This window comes from Aythya ferina (assembly GCF_964211825.1).
Source record: "Aythya ferina genome assembly, chromosome: 5".
NCBI lineage: Eukaryota > Metazoa > Chordata > Aves > Anseriformes > Anatidae > Aythya > Aythya ferina.
Window position 1 is genome coordinate 33887925 of NC_140301.1, and position 17504 is coordinate 33905428.

Consider the following 17504-nt stretch of genomic DNA (forward strand, 5'->3'; position numbering starts at 1 on the left):
GTACCAGAAATCCTAAAAATCTAAAGGCCGAGAAAGACTCTCCCAGCATTTAAAATTACATTTGATTATTTATTAGGCTGTTCTGTTATATTTCTAGGAGGCTGATTTACAGCTCTCTGACTTTATGGCTCTTGAATGACGTCGTGACTGTGGCAGAAAAGCAGTCTGTGGAAATTTTGTGTCCTACCATAATCCAGAGGGGAAGGCTACATTGCTCAGGGCTCCAGCCTGTTTGGGTAGTTGTATGTGAAATACGATGGGAATAAGGAACTTCAATTTATATTCATCAAGGAAATCCTCCAGTTTCTGGGGAGTTACTAATATGGCTTTTTGGGTCAGATTTCATACACCAACTGCGATAAATATTCTTTTACTGCTTTTGGCATATTTATAGCTGTCATAGTGTTGTGACAGCACTGTAGATAGCTACCCTTTGTGCCGAAAGCAGCCTAGATATAGAAGCAATGACTGCACTTCAAGCTAAGTCCTAAATATTTATTGGCTTCCTGGGTTGATTTTACAGCCTTCACTGAGCTCCAGGCTTCTGTGACTGGGCTGCTGTCAGTAGGAAAGAACTGTTTTAAGGATGGCTCAGGTGTGTGTGTGCTGCACTCTGTTCAGGACACTGATAACAGCATAAACGCGTCATTTAGCATTCCTCAGGTCTGCATCAGTTTGCGTTAGGTGCTGCCTGTCAGCTACACACACAGAGCAAAGGAAGGGGGTAAAAAGAGCCTATGTTTTAAAAGCCAGGGAAATATGAAGTGGCTGCCTCCATATTTCTCAACTGTGGGGCCATTTTTGTCCAGAAAGCAGTGTTTGTGTTCCACAACTATACCACATGGACAAAAACCCTTTTCCCCTGTGTCTCTGAAATGTAAGGATGAGTCTGCCCCAGGCACTGAAGGCCAATAAACTAATCATGGGCAGTAAGAGGTGGTAGGGAACAGCCTGCGTTTTCCTAGTAGCACAGGAGCAGCAGGCTGGGCAAGAGTTTGAAGACCAGCACAGCAAAATTTGGGATTAAACAGTTGAGCTTCCTCTGCAACTTCAGCCATACCCATTTACTTTTTCCTCTACTTTTTCTGTTAAGCCTCCCAGCTCCTCCTTAGTGGACTGCTGTTTTAAAATCACTCTGGAGTTTCTTGATTAGCTGTTTTACAGGAGAAGAGCAAAGCATTATTTTCAGCTGTAAATGAACACGATTAACATGCAGATTGCAATCAGTCTCTCTCCATCCTTAAGCACACGGTATGACCGAGTTTGTTCCACTGCGAGAGCGTGGTAGAGTGCTTATAGCTCACTGCCCTATGCTATGGGGTCAGATTTAAACTCTGTGATTTGCTTCATTTGTTACTGGAACTTGAGATGCAGTAATTTGTGGTAGCAACCAAAGTAGCAGTTGTGGATTCCAGTTTTCACTCATTCTGACCGGTACCTTCCTCCTTTTCTTTCTTTCTTCATCATGCAGCATTGAACACTATTTACTCAGCTGTGGCCTGGAGACAGGAAGGAGCAATGTGGTCATGCACCAAAACTGCCCTTGTTTATTCCAAGCAGCTCTTGGCAGACAATATGGTGCATGGGCAAATGTAATTTTCTGCATGGGCTTCACTGACCTTGCCGTAGGGAATAGGAAAACAGCCATCACAGCAAACTGTAGACACCTCCTAAGGTCTGCGGTGATCCCCCTTCCTGTGTAATAGGTACCCATCCGTAGTCTGAGAAATTGATATGATTTATTGGTCGGATGCCTGGGGTGTCTACGGGCTGAGCTGCGTTCTGGGCTGAAAGAGCCTGCCTGCGTGCTGGATGACTCAGCTGAGGGTGCCCTCGCTCCAGGCACAAGCAGCGAGAAGGAAGGAGTAAAGAATGAGCTGCTTTCTTTACAGCAGGAACTTCTCTGCACCGCTTCAGCTCTGCGTGCAGTTCCCATCTAAACAGACCGCTTCCTTAAAGACTCAAACTGCAATTAGTGAATTCACGTGTGCTGAGAATACACATCACCTGCTGATGTGCTGGCTGGAGAGGTCTCTGACGCCCTTTCCCAAGGTCCTTTTGAGCAGACTTGTGCTTTAGCTGGATGTTGCTTTGTGGTTTTGTGATGGAGGAGTGAGGATGATGCCATGACTCAGTGCAAAGGGAAAGGAGAAAAAGACCTCATAAATGATGATTAAGTTTTAAAAATACACTAATTCCAGCAAGTGAGAGATCTCTATGCCTCAGAACTAATGCTTGCTTAGGGCCCAGTTACTCTTTTAAGATGCTTTTTGTCTCAGAGACTGTAAGGATGCATAAACAGGAATTTGAACTTAAGCAACCCAGAAATGTAAACTGCGTATTGGGCAAAGCTTCCAAATGGTGTGACTCCTTGAGGACCAATGTGTAAACTTTTTAGAAAAAGATCAAGATTTTAATGCTCAGCATTATTCAAAGCTAGATTTAGAAAGTCTTCAAGAGTAGCTGTTAGAGGCCCATGCCATTCTCTTCAATTATAACAAAGTGTCTGTTTCTAAAGAGCCTTTTTATGTCCAGCTTCTCTGGTTTCCCTAACCTGCTCCATGTGCTGAGCTAGTTGAGGATGATTTCATGAAGCTTGCATGTACCCTAACTGCTCGGATTGCTTCTTTAAGAACTTAGGACCAAAATCTTTACTGCTATAAATGAATGTTGGATTAACAAAATAACCGAGAAGAGTCTTTTTTTCTCCATGTTGTTTCACGAAATAGAAATAGTTGGTTGAAAAATTGCAAGTAGCAACTTCCAAGCTCAGATATATGCTGACATATATGCAAGCATCTGCAATGAAGGGCAGCCTCTGAACTGTGCTTAAGTAAGAAATGACAATAGAAAAATGTTACAGTGCCCTCCATATTCTCTGAGACATCTGCCATTTCAGCTCAGTCACAGAAATTGAATTCAGCTCAGTGTTCCTATCTGGGAAGAAGAGAGATTCTGATGTACTCACCCCTATAGCAGAATAGGATGCACAGATCCCAGCAGTGCTGTTGCAGTTCAGCACAGGCTGGGACCTCCTTCTGTTACAGCAGATTTCTGGCTGCAGAATTGGCTTTTCCAGACAGTGCATTTTTTTTTTCTACTCATTATTCAAAATAATCTCTTCATAGCATGACCCTAAATCTAAGGTGCTTCATGAGATAGAATGTCCTCCTGAGAGCAGTGCAAAGTATGGAATTCTAGACAGCATCCATAATGGATGTTGAAGAGCCTGATGACAGTGTTTTTCAGCTCTAGAGTTTCCTGAACAGAAGAGAGAAGTATTCGATCTTTCCTTTTTTTCCTCCACCTCCCTTGCTAGTAATGTAGGCAAAGGAAAAGTCTGTAGCCTGATTTTGATGACAGTCATCCTGCAATGTTTCAATAGTCAGCATTGAAAACGTTACTTTGGCTGGGCTGGATGTCACAGTGAAATGTCCTTTGCTACTGAATATCTGCCTCTTGAAACAGACAGAAGTGTAGCATTCTCTCTCCTAATTTTGTGGAACTATCATGCTTTGAGATATGAAGAAGTTGTGGCTATCACCTGGAACGAGGTTGATTATTTGGATGGGAGTTTCAGGCCTAAGGAAGGCTAAGACGTGTCCGTGGTAACAGACCTGATGTTCTGTACCTCAGCCCTAGTGCCTGTGCCCTTTGGATTCCCTCCCTGACTACTGCTTGGCTCTACTTCCACCCCTGGCTCTTTCTTCCATACTTGACATTCTTCTGTATATAGAAGTACTGCAAAATTGCTGCTGTTCAGCTAGTCGTCTCCGTAAGCCCAGTCCACAGGCTTTTGGACTGTGAACATACAATCATGTAGGGCTTTTTGACATCAGTATGTTTCCATTCCCTTGGGATCCTATAAAGTTCCCTAAGATTCACCTCTATGACTCCTGCTGAACCACAGAGAGCTTTCTTGACCAGTCTTTCACAAAGCAGCTCCCTAAAACATGAATCATTTGATTGCTTTTCTTGTGTTTTTTGGATCTTTGTTCTGTGCTTCCTATAATAGAGTGACCAGATTCGTACACGTTATTCCAGAAGAGACCGTCCAGCTGCCTTACCGAATGCCAAAGTAATAACGTCTGTGGTTTATACACTGTAGCCTTCCATATACAACCCCAAAACCTTGTTTGCCTTTGTTACTGCTGCCAGATGTTCTGTGGACGGTTTTCAGGCTCATTGTGGTGAATGTCGCCATGCCAGTGAATTTCAGCAAATTTAAGCAACTTTGAAATGATTCTTTTTTCCACATGGTTATATTCAAGTCAAACCAAACCGTGTTGTCACTTGAAACTGCCCAGTTTTGGTTACCTCTTTTTCACACTGAATCACCGCTACCTGTTACCGGTTTCTCTGAGGGAATCTCTTCAGGAGCATTTCCCCTTCGTCAGGCCCCTTTCCGATTGCCTGGGTCACTGGCAACTCCTATCTGCAGAGCCCAGTTCTGAGGGCCTGGGGAATAAGGCTAGCAGTTTTGGTGTCAGAAGTATCCAGTCTGCTTGAATTGAGAAGAGAAGAGAGCTTGATTTCTTTCCTAGAAATGAAACAAGGGGAGGGAACAACCTGTAAGAGAATTCTGATGTTCTCACCTCTCTTTTTCTTGCAGATTTGCTGACAGCACAGGAATACCACTGCCTGCTGCAGCTGCTCTGCCCTGACTTCCCAATGGAACTCACCCAGAAAGCAGCAAGGTTGGTCCTCATCGATTCTTTTAAGGCAAGATCAGCCCTACACACATGGACTTAGGAACTAGATCTGTGGGTAAAGATATGAACAGGGACCTCCAGCTTTTAAGATTCTGGGGAAAAGCCATGTCATGATTTGAGATTAAGAACAGAGTGTCTTTTTTCTAGCAATGAGAAAGAATGTGTATTTATGGTATACAAGGACTGAAATCTCAGCGCAGAATGCTGCTGTCATCTCTAAATTCAGCAGACGAGTTGCATATCAAAAATGTTAGTCAAAGTGGTTTTAACTGATACCATTTTAAACTCTATTTAAAATAGTTTACCATTTTAAAAATGTGTTCCTTCCCCTCCACCCTCCCCAGTTTCCTATGCTTGATCACATGTAAAAAAGGTACTAAACTCTGAAGGATTGTTTTAAAGTACTGTAGCTAAGAACATGGTACCTAATTTGTTTGAAATTTTGTTTTAATCTAGACAAGGCCTAAAGCAGATAGATGGCTCAGGGCACTGATAAGGTGATACGGGATTTTTTTGCTGTTAGTGCTTGCTGGTTCCAGTCCAGCCCAGGCAGTTGATTATTAACTATCTGATAGTGAAAGTGTAATAAGGTATATACATCTGTTGGGGTAGGGGGTCAGTTCAGATCTCAGTAGGAGCACACACACGTATACATAATCACAGCAAGATTACTAAGTACTTTCATTCCTAGCCATGTCAGTAGAGGGGGCATGGAAATTAAAGGCTTTTCATATATATAATGCTATATAGATATAGCATTGGAAACAGAATCCCGGCATGTGATCAGGATGATAGCTGCTGCCTGTGTTGCTCATGGCCTGCATAATGAAGAGGTCCTCATTTTCTGTCTTTGATGCTGGAGAAAGATAACAGAATGAGAGTCCCTTGAAAAGTATATTAAGAAAAGAGAATGAAAAAATGTTATCCATCTGCTAGCACTTCCACTTGGCTGATTCTCTGAATTCTTCCCAGGCTTCTCTGTTCTGCTCTCCGAACTGAACCGCAGTTAAAGCTGTGTTGCTTCAATTAATACTAAAAGAGGAGCGCTACCATTCCCTCTAACTCATCAGTGGGCCTTCTGGGCTCTGCAGAGTACAGTTGCTTGGCCTCCAATGCCGGGCTAAGAAAGAATGCTGACCCTGTAGCAGGGATCTAGCCGCTGCTTCCTTTCATGGAGGTACTGCAGCACCAGTCCGATGTGCGGGTGTGCATTTCAGAGAGCTCCAACTGAGCGGAGCAGGAATTTTTGATGGTGCATGAAAGGAGTCTTCAGCGTATCTACACATGTTATGATGTTTGTGTCAAGGAATTTAATCCACAAGGCTGTTGTAAACTAGAGGCCCCATTCAGGGGCCTGCTGCGCTGTTGTGCGTGTGCCTTAGAGACAGACAAGCCAGCTTTGGGAGCAGGTGTTAGAGAGAAATGAGATCTCTGTCTGAGGCACCCCGGCTCAGGTGGGGATGACCTCACTCTTGCTGTTGGCTGGCCAGAGATTTACTTAAACATTGCTGTTCCTCTGTTACAAGATAATCTGGTTGAGCAATTTTAATAAAACTCATCATGTTTCTCAAACATCTTTCTCATTGCTTCTAGCTGCTGCTCTCTCTCACTCGTTTTCCTTCTTCTTGCCCCGTGCTGCTGCTTATTCTGGTTCCCACTTCCTAATGTCCTCCTCGGTTCCTCCAGCCGGGAAGGTGAGCCCTGCAGGCTGCCTTCCAGCACTGCTTGCTTACGTCCTTGCGGAGCAGGAATGGCACACGCAGACCTCCTGACATCGCTCCTCCTTCTGTCCACACGCCCCCAGCAACTTTGGTGCTGATTTGCCTTGGGAAAGGAATTAAGTGCAGTGGTGGCAGTAGCCCCAGCGTTTGCTGGTACAGCCAGGAGCCGTGTAATTGTTGGAGCAGTCGCAGTTGCGGTCCCAGCGCTGCCTGGCTGAGATGAGCTCAGAGCACAGGGCTCTCCGCTTGCCCACGAGCTGTTGCTACGCGCTGATAACAAACACTGGATGCGAACAGGACCTGGAAATGTCAGAGCAGAACAGAGGCTACAACAATATAGGTTTTATTAGCATTACACCAGAGACCTCCATCTGTCTGTTCCTGGTGCCACACAAATGCAGGGGTCATAACCCCCTAAAAAACCCAAGCTATAAGTGAGATTTCTTGGACATTTTTTTCCCCTTCAAAGGGCCATAGGCATTAGCAGATTAAAGATCTTAATCTACAGGGATACCTTTGATCTTCAGAGGCACCTTCTGGCTTTCTGAATCTTGAAATTGCGACAGGGCAGAAAAGGAAGGGATTTTCAGGTTTGGTGCTGGGATCTCAGGACCTGTACCTGAGCACTGACTCCTCTCCTGTAACAGAAACCCACAGAGCTCACTGCCTGCATTACAGCAGTGGGAACCAAGTAGCTCACAGGTCCCATGCTGTTTTATGCAATATGGGAGCTCACGCTGCACGGGTCACTGCTAATAGAAGTGTAAAAGATTGCCTGAGAGTGCAGAGCTTGCTCTTTTTGCATGTTCCATTTATTTTTGCCTCTGTGTATCAGCAAACTAACCACGTCCCTGAAGACCCATTTGAGCCAGCCTGGCCTTAAGACACACAGTGTCAGTTAGCCCTTAATGGTAGCGGGGAACAGTAAAAGTCCTTTCAACTTGCCTGCTCTAGAGTTTGTCCTGGGGACATCCTGTCTAGTCTGGGTTTCCGAGATTTTCACCACAGTCAGCAGATGATAAAGTTCCCCCACTGGCACAATAGCAAGGCTTCCCTGTCAGCCAAACCCGCCTGAACCCTGAAAGACCACTACACCCTTACCAGAGTCCCTGAAATGGAGGCATCTTTCTTACATCCTTTCCAGAGTTTCTCCTTAATTTTCATTATTCATTAAGTGCTGACTACTAACCTCGTAAATAAGTCTGTGCCCCTAAGGGCTTAAAATCTAATTTGGACAAGAGTGAATAAAGCAACTGTTGAAATCTCAGCTACCTGATGAACTCTTTTGAGTTCCAGTTCAGACTTTTCAGATTTCATCCTCAGTTTAGCTCCTGCTGGCTAGGTTACAGACCAGCAATGGCTGGGATTCTCTCGCTGCCAGATACTTCAGGGAAGATGTACAGATATGTTGCATGTGATGCTCTCTCAGCTTCCCTGGTTGCGCAGTCAGCTGGCTATGTGGGGGAATAGCCAGCTGCAGTCAATCTCCTCATAAATGATTGTATTGGATTTAAAGACTTCTCAACATTTCCGGAGTGCAGGCTCCTGGGCCAAGTGGAGTCAGTAACCCAGCACCAGAGTGCACCTGCTTCTATTTAGACGCTCCTCCGTTACATATGTGCTGTGCAGCCCTCCTTAGAGGCTCCTTGCTGGCTCTAACAGCAAGAAATATTAAATTCTCAGACCTCTGCCCACTTCCCGATGCTCTTCTGTAAGTAGCAGAGCGGGACTTCCTGCTGCAGGGCACACCCATCGACCATAGCTTTAGATTTAAAACAAGTGAAATTAGTTGATTGTTGTGAGGGTGATGTAATATTTTCTCTCCACAAAATAAATATGTAAAAAAATCTCTCCAGTATTGTTCTCCTGTTTCTCCAGGATGAAGAAATGCACTGGTAAAAGCTTTGGAGCTCGTGCTTTGAGGGTATCTGGGAGACAGACCATTATTTCAAAGGAGGGAGTGCAGCTTCTCAGTGATGTGGCCCATAGCATTTCCAGTGCTTAAAGAGTGGTTGGAAATGCCAGTAGCTGAGCAATATTGCCTGAGAGATGAGGATGCTCTGCCTGCCAGCTTCAAAGCTATTTCCTTGATGTGGCCACTGACAATCTTAGTAACATGCTTATTAGTGAGAATTAAGCACTGAAGCTACTGCTTCTTTAGACAGGAGGAGGAGGAGGCTTCTGGAACATAATAAATAAATCAGAAGCACTTTGACATCTTCAAAGGGTTTTGTTTTAAATACTGGCTTTTCTCCTGGGGACCCTCTTAGCCCCAGTCTTTCTTCTTTGAGATAATTAATTCAAGCTGCTCTGCATGTTTGATTTTGCCACAGTGAACAGAACTGGTCTGAGTGGCGGGGAAGTAAGACTCTTGCAAGATCCTCTAACTCTTCTAGGTCAGCCTCCCACACAGCTCCCTGGAGTATTTTACATGAGACATAGCAGTGTTTCCCCAGCAGTGTGTTCAGACCATTGATGCTGCAGGAGTTGGTCTGAGGACAGCATTTGGCCCTGCGTTCAGAAGTGTCCTAGTAGATGGCCCACACTTTGGCTGTAGTGAACTGCTAATCCTCCTTGTGTGATATCCCAGATACTGACCATACAGGGTCAGTAGACCTGTTTCTGCTTAAAGCTGCATGGTGGTCCAGAAAACACATAGCTGAAAGGAAGCACCAGCCACCTTTCTTTAACATCCTCTGAGTACTGTTTTTTTTTTTCCTGTCAAAGTGCTGTGTTTCCTTCTGCTTTCTGGTCTAAGTTATCGCTGATCAGCTCAAGTTTCCTAATCCCTGGTAGTGACCAGAGCATTGTTTTCATTTTTATTTTTATATTTCTTGCCCTAACTACTTAGTTCTGAAATCCAGCGTTTTTTTCCCAAAAGGAGGAGGTGGAGTTTGCTATCCCTTGTACTTCATCTTTGTGGCCTATTGCTGATATTTTATGTATTCCTAAAGTATGATTCAAAATAAGGATACATGTAACTCCCTAGATGCACCTGGGGTTTAGCAGAGAGAAAGAAGACATTGTCCCTTGTCCAGGAAGTCTTCAGTCTCTATGAAATTTGACCTGATAATATATGAAAAGGGACTGATCCATGAGAAAGGGAGGATAGGATGTTTACGGTGAGTAATTTTAAAGCTGATTGTTGATGCAGAAGAGACATCGTGTTATTTCCTCTGTAGTCAGGTGGAGTTGGGCCATAGGTTGGAATTTAACGGCTATTATTATACTTATGAATGTGGAAATAGCCTAGTTCAATAAAATCTGGTGTACAGAAGAATAGCACAAGTCTCATTCTGCTTACACCAGTTTTATAATCGTGTAACTGCCTGGCCTGTAGCAAATTTACTCTTTATACAGCCATGCGAACCAGCCTAGTAGTTTTACTGCCAATGTTCATTCCAGCACATCCCCCAGGCCTGAATGCTTAACGTTCATCTTGCTCTGGTCACACTGAAGCTAGTGCATGATAGCACTGATACTCAGGATCTTCTCCTCACCCCAGGTTCTCAAGCTGCTTTCATTTGATATTAGGGTGCCCTCATCCACGCACTGGTGGGTGTTCCCATTGCTCTCTCCTAACCTCTTACCCTGGGCCAAGCCACTAGCAGTTTTCAGTTGCATGTAGCTGCCTAGCTGTGCTTTCTCTGGATCTGGGGTTCCTGCTTGAAGGCTTTAGTCCTTTTGGAGATGCCAAACCGTTTCTCTCATCTTATTCCTAGGATTGTGCTGATGGATGATGCTATGGATTGCCTGATGTCTTTTTCTGATTTCCTCTTTGCTTTCCAGATCCAATTCTACTACTCAGGTAAATACTGGGAAGCTGCTGGTTTCACCCTCTGGCATATCATTACAGCCTTACAGCTCTTCTATCCCTGCAGTTTTTTCAGCCTTGTAAGGACACGCATGGGTTTTCACAGAGAATATATAGCTAATGGAACCCATCAATAAAAGCTGTCACTGATGCCAATAGATTAGAAGGCTTCATAAGGAGGTTCCAAATGTTTATGAATAACAAGATACCTGTAATAGCTATGGCTTATGCATGTATTTGTCTTAGCCCTGAGACATAAATTTCAAGCTTTGTCTAGTGTATGTTAGCACCTAACAGTTAACTTTTACTAATATTTTTGTTCTGTAATTCTGCAATACAGCATTTCTGCCTCTAAAGTAGTGGCCCCTGCTGGAGACAGGATCAGAACAGCCCAGAGCAAGCCTAACCCAATGTTCTGACCCCAACAGGGATTGGGAGCTGGTGCCTCAAAAAAAAAAAAAAAAAAAAAAAAGGAACTTGGCAAATTCATCCAATTCTTACCCCTAATACTCATCCAACTACAAGCTGTTTTCAGCTCAAAATGTTTCTGAAATGCGTATAGTTTCTACAGGTTTAGAAACACTCAGGGGATTCCTCTCCCAAGGAATTTTCCAGTGTCCCCTTGAAATCACATCAACATTTCACCTCCGCAACTCTCCTTGGCAAGGAGTTGCATGGGTCTGCCACCTGTTCCACGAAGATCCACCTCTCATTTGATTTGAGAGCCCCTAGTTGGAAGGGAAAACGAACAGTTAATCCCTATCTATGCTTTTCGTATTATTGGTCATTTGTCATATTCTACCCCTCTCCCTCAGTTTGAGTTTTAAGTAGATGAAGTACTTCTTTTAAGATTATTGACAGGAGAAGTACAAATCAAATACTAATAGTTTGTGTATGCATATTTTTACATACACTCACCCACACATACACAGCTGTAAAAATCCTGAGGTATTTTTAAACTAAAATTCAGGTGGCAAGGGAGAGAAACTTGGATGAACACTCGTGTGCTTTTTCTTTACAGGGAGATGTTTTAAAGTATGTTGGCCTGTTTGTCTTAGCCCCCTAAAATGTTGTTGAGGAAAGGAACTCATCCAGGAAACTGCTCAAGTGGGGAAAAAGAGGGAAACATTTCCCATATCAAGGTTAGATACGCTCCCAAGCATGGGGCACTGCACAGGCACTCACTCACTCGTCTTGCAGCACAGAGCACTTTCTAAAGGCAACAAAAGCTCATGGGATTCTGTCCGCTCACACTAAGAGTTCCTGCTGATGGGCATAGCTCTCGGTTGGCCTTGATCAGGCAAAAGGGGCCAGGTCAGGGATACAGGGAGACACTGGCTAGAAGCTGTGGTGGAGCACAGTTTGTGGTCAGAGTGCAGCCTTGGGTGGCCTGCTGATCTGATCCAACCTGTCAGTTCCCATCTTTCCAGCAGTTATGAGTCAGCTGCTATTCCTAATACAAACATCTCTATTTCTTAGTACTTTTCTCTGTATAACTCCCCTGTGCATATCACAACATTACCCGTGACAAGTCATCAAAGAAAAACAGTTAAAATGGTGATTTTGGGTTGGGCAGAACCAGGCTTGCAGCGCCTTGAGCTGCGGACAGAAAATGCGCTTGGAAAGTTTTTCTCTGATACAACAAAATATTTCCACTGAGCTGAAAAACCTCAGCGCAGCCCGAGGGCCCACCGCCATCCCGCCTTTCCTTTCCAGCCGCCTCACGCACATCCTCGCACTTCCATTTGCTGGGGACACAAATGCCACCGGAGCCCTCCCAAACGCGCCCTTGTGTGCACACACTCAGGCAGCCCGGCCCTGTCCCGCTCGCCCAGGCACAGCGCACACACGCAGCCTGTCATACGCTCTCCCACCAACCCACACACATGCAAACCACTCCAAATGGAATCTAGATTTGTAAACTGCTGACCACATCCATAAACAAACTTGTTTAAAATTAGGCTCTTGCAGTAAACAGTGGGTAGTATGAGGAGCCTGGGGAGAGGCTTTCTGCCAACTCTAGCCCTGACCTGCCCTGGCCCTTCCTCTAGATCCCATGTAATATTTACTTTGGAGCAGCACAGAGACAAGCTGGGATACAGCCTGGAGCCCTGACTAACTTGCTCCCTTTGCTTCTGTTGCAGTACCATATATTTTGTTCCCAACTTGGATGAGTTCTCGGTTGGTGGTAACAGACGAAGAAGGAAAACTTTTGAGACTTTGCAAACTAGCTGTGTGTTTGACATTAGCTTTCACACTCCACTGCTTTATTCACGTGCTGGCCTCTGTTCCCTTTAGAAGAGTCTGAACAGAGTGGCTGGCCTCTCATAACCATCCTGACAGGGAGAAGCCAGCAACTTACATGGAAATGGCTGCTTGTGCCTGCATAATATCTGATCTAAATATGCAGGGTGCCTTAGTATTGTGCTTACATTCATTTCCTGTTGGTGTCATGTGCAGCACAGAGCAGGGAATGACAATTTAATCCTGGGTCTGGTAGGTCAGGAAGATACTTAGCTGGCTGTAGCCCTGAGTTATAAATCGCTTTCTGTTTTTCCAGAGTTCCTGGAAAGTGTTGCTGCCATTTATCAAGACCTATTGGCTGGTAAGAATCCAAATACTGTGATTGTGCCAACATCATCCTCTGGGCAACATCGGCAGCGACAACCCCCAAATGACTGCAACCCACTCGATGGGGTAGAGGCGTCTCTCTTCTACCAGTGCCTAGAGTCCCTGTGTGACAGATCAAAATACAGGTATGAATAGAGTCCAAAACACAGACGTGAAGTCTCTGTCTCTGGAGACCCTTGGTAAGGTTGGATCTGCGAAGAAATACAGGACTTTGAACAAGCTGTAACTTCCACATAGATCTCATTGGAGAAGTATGAAGGGAGAGATCACAGCAGAACTGCCTTAACCAAAATAGAAAAACAATTTCCTGGGCCTAATAAACACAGGGGAGTTGAGCAGATTATTGGGATAATTGGTTGATTTGGGACTCTGCTTTCCTGCTCGCTTTTACGTTGATATTTTCATCAAGGAGAGGGTTCATCTACCATCACGGATTAACTAGAAGAGATAAACAAATACAAATGTGTTCCTGAGTGTTGAAGTACAGGCAGGCCACACTGGGGTGGATGAAGCTTTAGCACCTGGACAAGATCACACCGCTAGTCTGAACTGGAATATGGGATGGAGCTGGTCTCCAGTTAGAGATCCCAGGCACAAGACTAGCCTTGGTTCATCAAGGGACAGAGAAAAACCAGGCCTTACTGTATAGCTTTAATAGACACATTCTTCATAGTTGCAGGTAGTGAGCAGATAGTCGTGGTCTAGATCCACAAAAAGACTCATGACGCAGGCCCCACCTGACTCCTGCTTTATGTGAATCGAAATTTGTGATCCCCAAAATTAGTTCTGAACTACTGTCCAGAACCATAGGCACCTAAGCAGAGATTCCAGGCTGTTTGGACGTTTAAGTAACAGAAGCTCTACGTTCCCTGTATGCCCCCAGAGCTTCAGCTGGGGAGGATATTGTAAGCCTATCTGTGAGGGGAGACATTCCCAGCCTTTCCTCAAGTAGCTCAATGCTCAGCCAGGCTTTGGTAACCACCTTTGCGTGAGGGATCACCAGCCCACACCCACATCTCCCAGGAGTGCTACTAAGTCCTGATCTGTTCAGCACTTTCATTTCCTCTACATGCAGCAGTTCCATTTTGCAGGAAACTCTTTTGCAGGAGTATTAAGCAAGAGCAAGAATCATAATGATGATATTGCCTAAAGGTCAGGGCCAGGGTTTAAGGTGAGTGTAGATGAAGGGGACATAGGAATTGCAGTCCCCACTCAAATGTTTTAGGACATATTTAGTCTGTCATTGGAGAGATTTTCCTGCCCCTTGAATGTCTGTTGATGGTAAAAGGGTGATAATAACAGTGCCCTCACAGAAATGGGAGTTTATTGACTGCTAAAAGAAAGGATTTCCTTTTTTTTTTTTTTAATGAAAGAATATGATATGTCAAGAGTGGACATGTGTATATGCTTCTCAGCAGATCTGGGTTTTTCTCCCTGTCCTTGGAAAGGAGGCAGGTGAGACTGCTCCTAGGGATGTACCCCAGCCCAATCATTTTTGCTTAGCAAATTGGGAGCAGATGCAATGCCAAGTAAACAAGCTGTTGGCTATTAGTTTTAAACAATGGGGGCAACTTGACAATATTTGAACAGGTAAATGGGCATATTCTTCCAATTTGAGCTGCATCTTGAAAAAAAAAAAAAAAAGATATTTAATAGACAAGATAACCTCTTTGTCTCTCTTTTCCTAGCTGTCCACCTTGTGCTCTTGTGAAGGAAATGCTGAGTACTGCACAGAGACTGACCTTCTATGGATTCCTTTTGGCGCTTGCAAAGGACCAAGGGATCAACAGAGCCCTAGGTAAGATTTCTATGACTAGGACAGCTCTACATTTTCAGTCATTCTGCATTTCTGTGGAATTTCCGCTGTAGTTATGCCCCAGATTTTACTTCATTAGGAAGAAAGTGGGGCCATTTTTCATCTTTTTTTTTTTTTTTGAAATGGATTAAAGTTTAGAAACATAGCACTGCACCTTACTTGTCTGCTTGAAGCTGTGGAGCTTCTTCCACAGTAAAATGAGGTGTGAAATGCTGCCCTAAGACAGCAATGCTTTACATCTTTAATCCGTGCATAATTCAGACACATAATGCTGTGTTGTCCCCATATGACTTGGTTGTGCTCCTCTTCCTCCTGCAAAGGGGAACAGCAATGGCTTTTGGCATTTGACAAGGAGAAATGTTTGAAAGCATGGAGGCTCACACACCTTCACTCTGCTCAGCAGACCATCGGGTCAGTAAGGATAAGCTCTTTCTTTGGTTATCCTCTCCCTCTACTCCAGGCCTGAGTATCTGCCAATCCCCATATTTCAAAGACAAGCCTTAGTGAAAAGATGCTGTACCTTGCCTGAGGGCTTGTTCTTTTGCACAGGTGTGTCATAGTAGAAGTGTCCCCTCCCTGGCTGAGCCTCTTCTTCCAGCAAACAATTTAAGCTGCTAATGCCCCTCTGGGGAAGGGCTGCTTACCCAGCAACACGGAGATTATATATCAAAGGTGCATGACTACAGCCCTGCACTCCCCTCTGCAAACAGGTTTAGGAAGCCGTGTACTCACAGGTGATGCCTGGATTGCACCAAACAAATTCTTTTTTCCTTTGCCCGACAAAATCCACTTCCAATCGAGTGCAAAGAAAACAGATGGGCAAAAAAAAAAAAAAAAAGAACCTGCCCACAGCTTCCATTGTGCCATCTACAAAGTGTGTGGGTTTTCCTTTCTATTAATGTGGGCCTGGCCCCTGGCCCTCTGCCAGCCTCCTGCTGAGGCCTCTTGCAGAGGAGGGGCAGCAGCCACAAGTCTGACAGGTGCTAGCATCTTGGCAAGGAGAGGAGGATTCTTTTCCTGGTGTCTTTTAATCTCTCCTGAAGGGTGATTTCAATAGTCTTTGGTCTGTAGGGGATCACAAGCTCCCCAAAGCCCTTCGGCAAGGGCAGTTTCAGGCAAAGGAGCTTTCAGTGAGGAGGCCTGCCTGCTCTCCCGCCTCACAAAGCCAGTGGCCCCTCTAGAGCTGGGGTAGGGATTACAGCAGTTCATTCTGGCTGGGGTAGCACTGATGAACTTGTCAGGCAAATGGAAACCTGCAGCCTAACTCCAGTGTTAACGTAGATTTGTGAAACCTTTAAGTGCCATTTACTGACTCTCCCAAGTAATTCTTGTGCCCCAGAGACCTCACTACATTCTGCAAACACAGAAACAAGTTAAGCTTTAGCTGCTTGCTTATTCTTTTAATGTAGTGTGTGAAAGCAAGCACTGGACCTCCCACCACTCTGTGTTGCTGTGCCAGGTTTTCCTGGTCATGTGCAAGAGAAGAAGACCAGAACTGGAAGTAGAGGAGTCAGATCTGGTTGGAACTGCTTCTAATTTGTTAGATGCTCATTGCTACATTTTTTTATGACTGCCATTTGCCTGTCTGTAAGAGGTGGCTCTCCAGCCCCTCCTTCAGGACAGAGGTGCCAGGGCCAGACATCTGCTTTGTGTCCCCCCAGGGCAGTACAAGAGCTCCTTCCCAAGGATACCCAGTGTGGCACACAGGTCTCCTGAAAAACAAGAGCATTTCTCGCTGCAGTGTTGGTACAGATTACCAAATGCATTTTTCCTGGTGTGCAGTGGCATCATTCAGGCAACTTCTGTCATCTCCATGCTGACCGATCAGACCCTCCTACGGTCCCTGTGCAAGGTGGAGTTTGTTACAGGGATTTCCTAAGAGCCCCATCTTCCTGAAGGCTGTGTTGTTCTTATAGGATTTAGGACTGGTAGCTGTATAGGGCAATTCACAGGGACATCACCCTGTGACAGTCAGCACCCAGTAGTTCGAGGAACAGAACCTGCCAAATCTTTGGGCTTTTCAAGTTCTGTGAGAGGTGAGACTGCTGAGTGCCTCCCATCTAGGCTGAGGTCCCGCTAGAGCCTGTGTGAAGGACACAGAGTATGCAACATCATTCTTTGCCTGTCCTTGATCCTCAATATTCAATGTCCATTCCTCTGAAGGGTCTTTTTTGTCTTGCAGGACACATTACAGATGCTGGTATGACTTCAGTAATTTTCTTCGAACAGGTGACCCCTGGGTAGCCTAACTCTGCTCTGATACTTTTTTTCCTTCTTCTTCCCAGGGGCTTTGCCAGATAAAGGAGATTTGTTTCTGGACCCTGCCATGGATCAGGAACTTGAGAAATTGTAAGTGGAATTGCCTGGAGTAGGAGGTAAAACAACAGATGGAAAGTAGCATGTTAAGGAAAGCTTCACTGAAGTACTGCCCCTAGTCTTTTACTCAACTATAAGACAAGAGAGGAGCTAACAGAGCAGCCTGGGCAGAGAGGGCCTCCTGGGGTGCCTTGGTGGTGCTAACAAAATCCTTAGAAAAGGCTTCAGAAACTGGGGAGGAAATGCACCTTGGTTAGGAAAAAAAAAAAAGTTGGATGGTGAAAACCAGGAGTGTTAGGAGACACAGGCTGAGCCCAGATGTTCTGTTTTAACAGGGGAAAAAGATTTGCACAGCAAGTCTGGCAGATACTGGTGTAAAGTATTCCCCATCTTTGCCATGAACATCTTTCTAGTTGGGAACAAGTCCTCTTCACGAGTTTACTCCAAAATTGCTATGGTTAAGGCTGGAGATGACAAGCTCGGCTACCCAGCAT

The 17504-nt window shown here is 44.9% G+C and overlaps 1 protein-coding gene across 3 annotated transcripts in view; it reads left to right on the top strand.

Moving 5' to 3' along the window:
• Positions 1-17504, top strand: part of CSTPP1 (centriolar satellite-associated tubulin polyglutamylase complex regulator 1) — an 80403-nt gene that overhangs the window by 59681 nt on the left and 3218 nt on the right. For all 3 annotated transcript variants that reach the window (XM_084519548.1, XM_084519547.1, XM_084519546.1), the window contains 5 exons: positions 4613-4697; positions 10156-10241; positions 12808-13003; positions 14567-14676; positions 16980-17043. In XM_084519548.1, coding sequence (XP_084375674.1) covers positions 4613-4697; positions 10156-10241; positions 12808-13003; positions 14567-14676; positions 16980-17043 — 541 coding nt within the window. The remainder of the gene's footprint in view (positions 1-4612; positions 4698-10155; positions 10242-12807; positions 13004-14566; positions 14677-16979; positions 17044-17504) is intronic.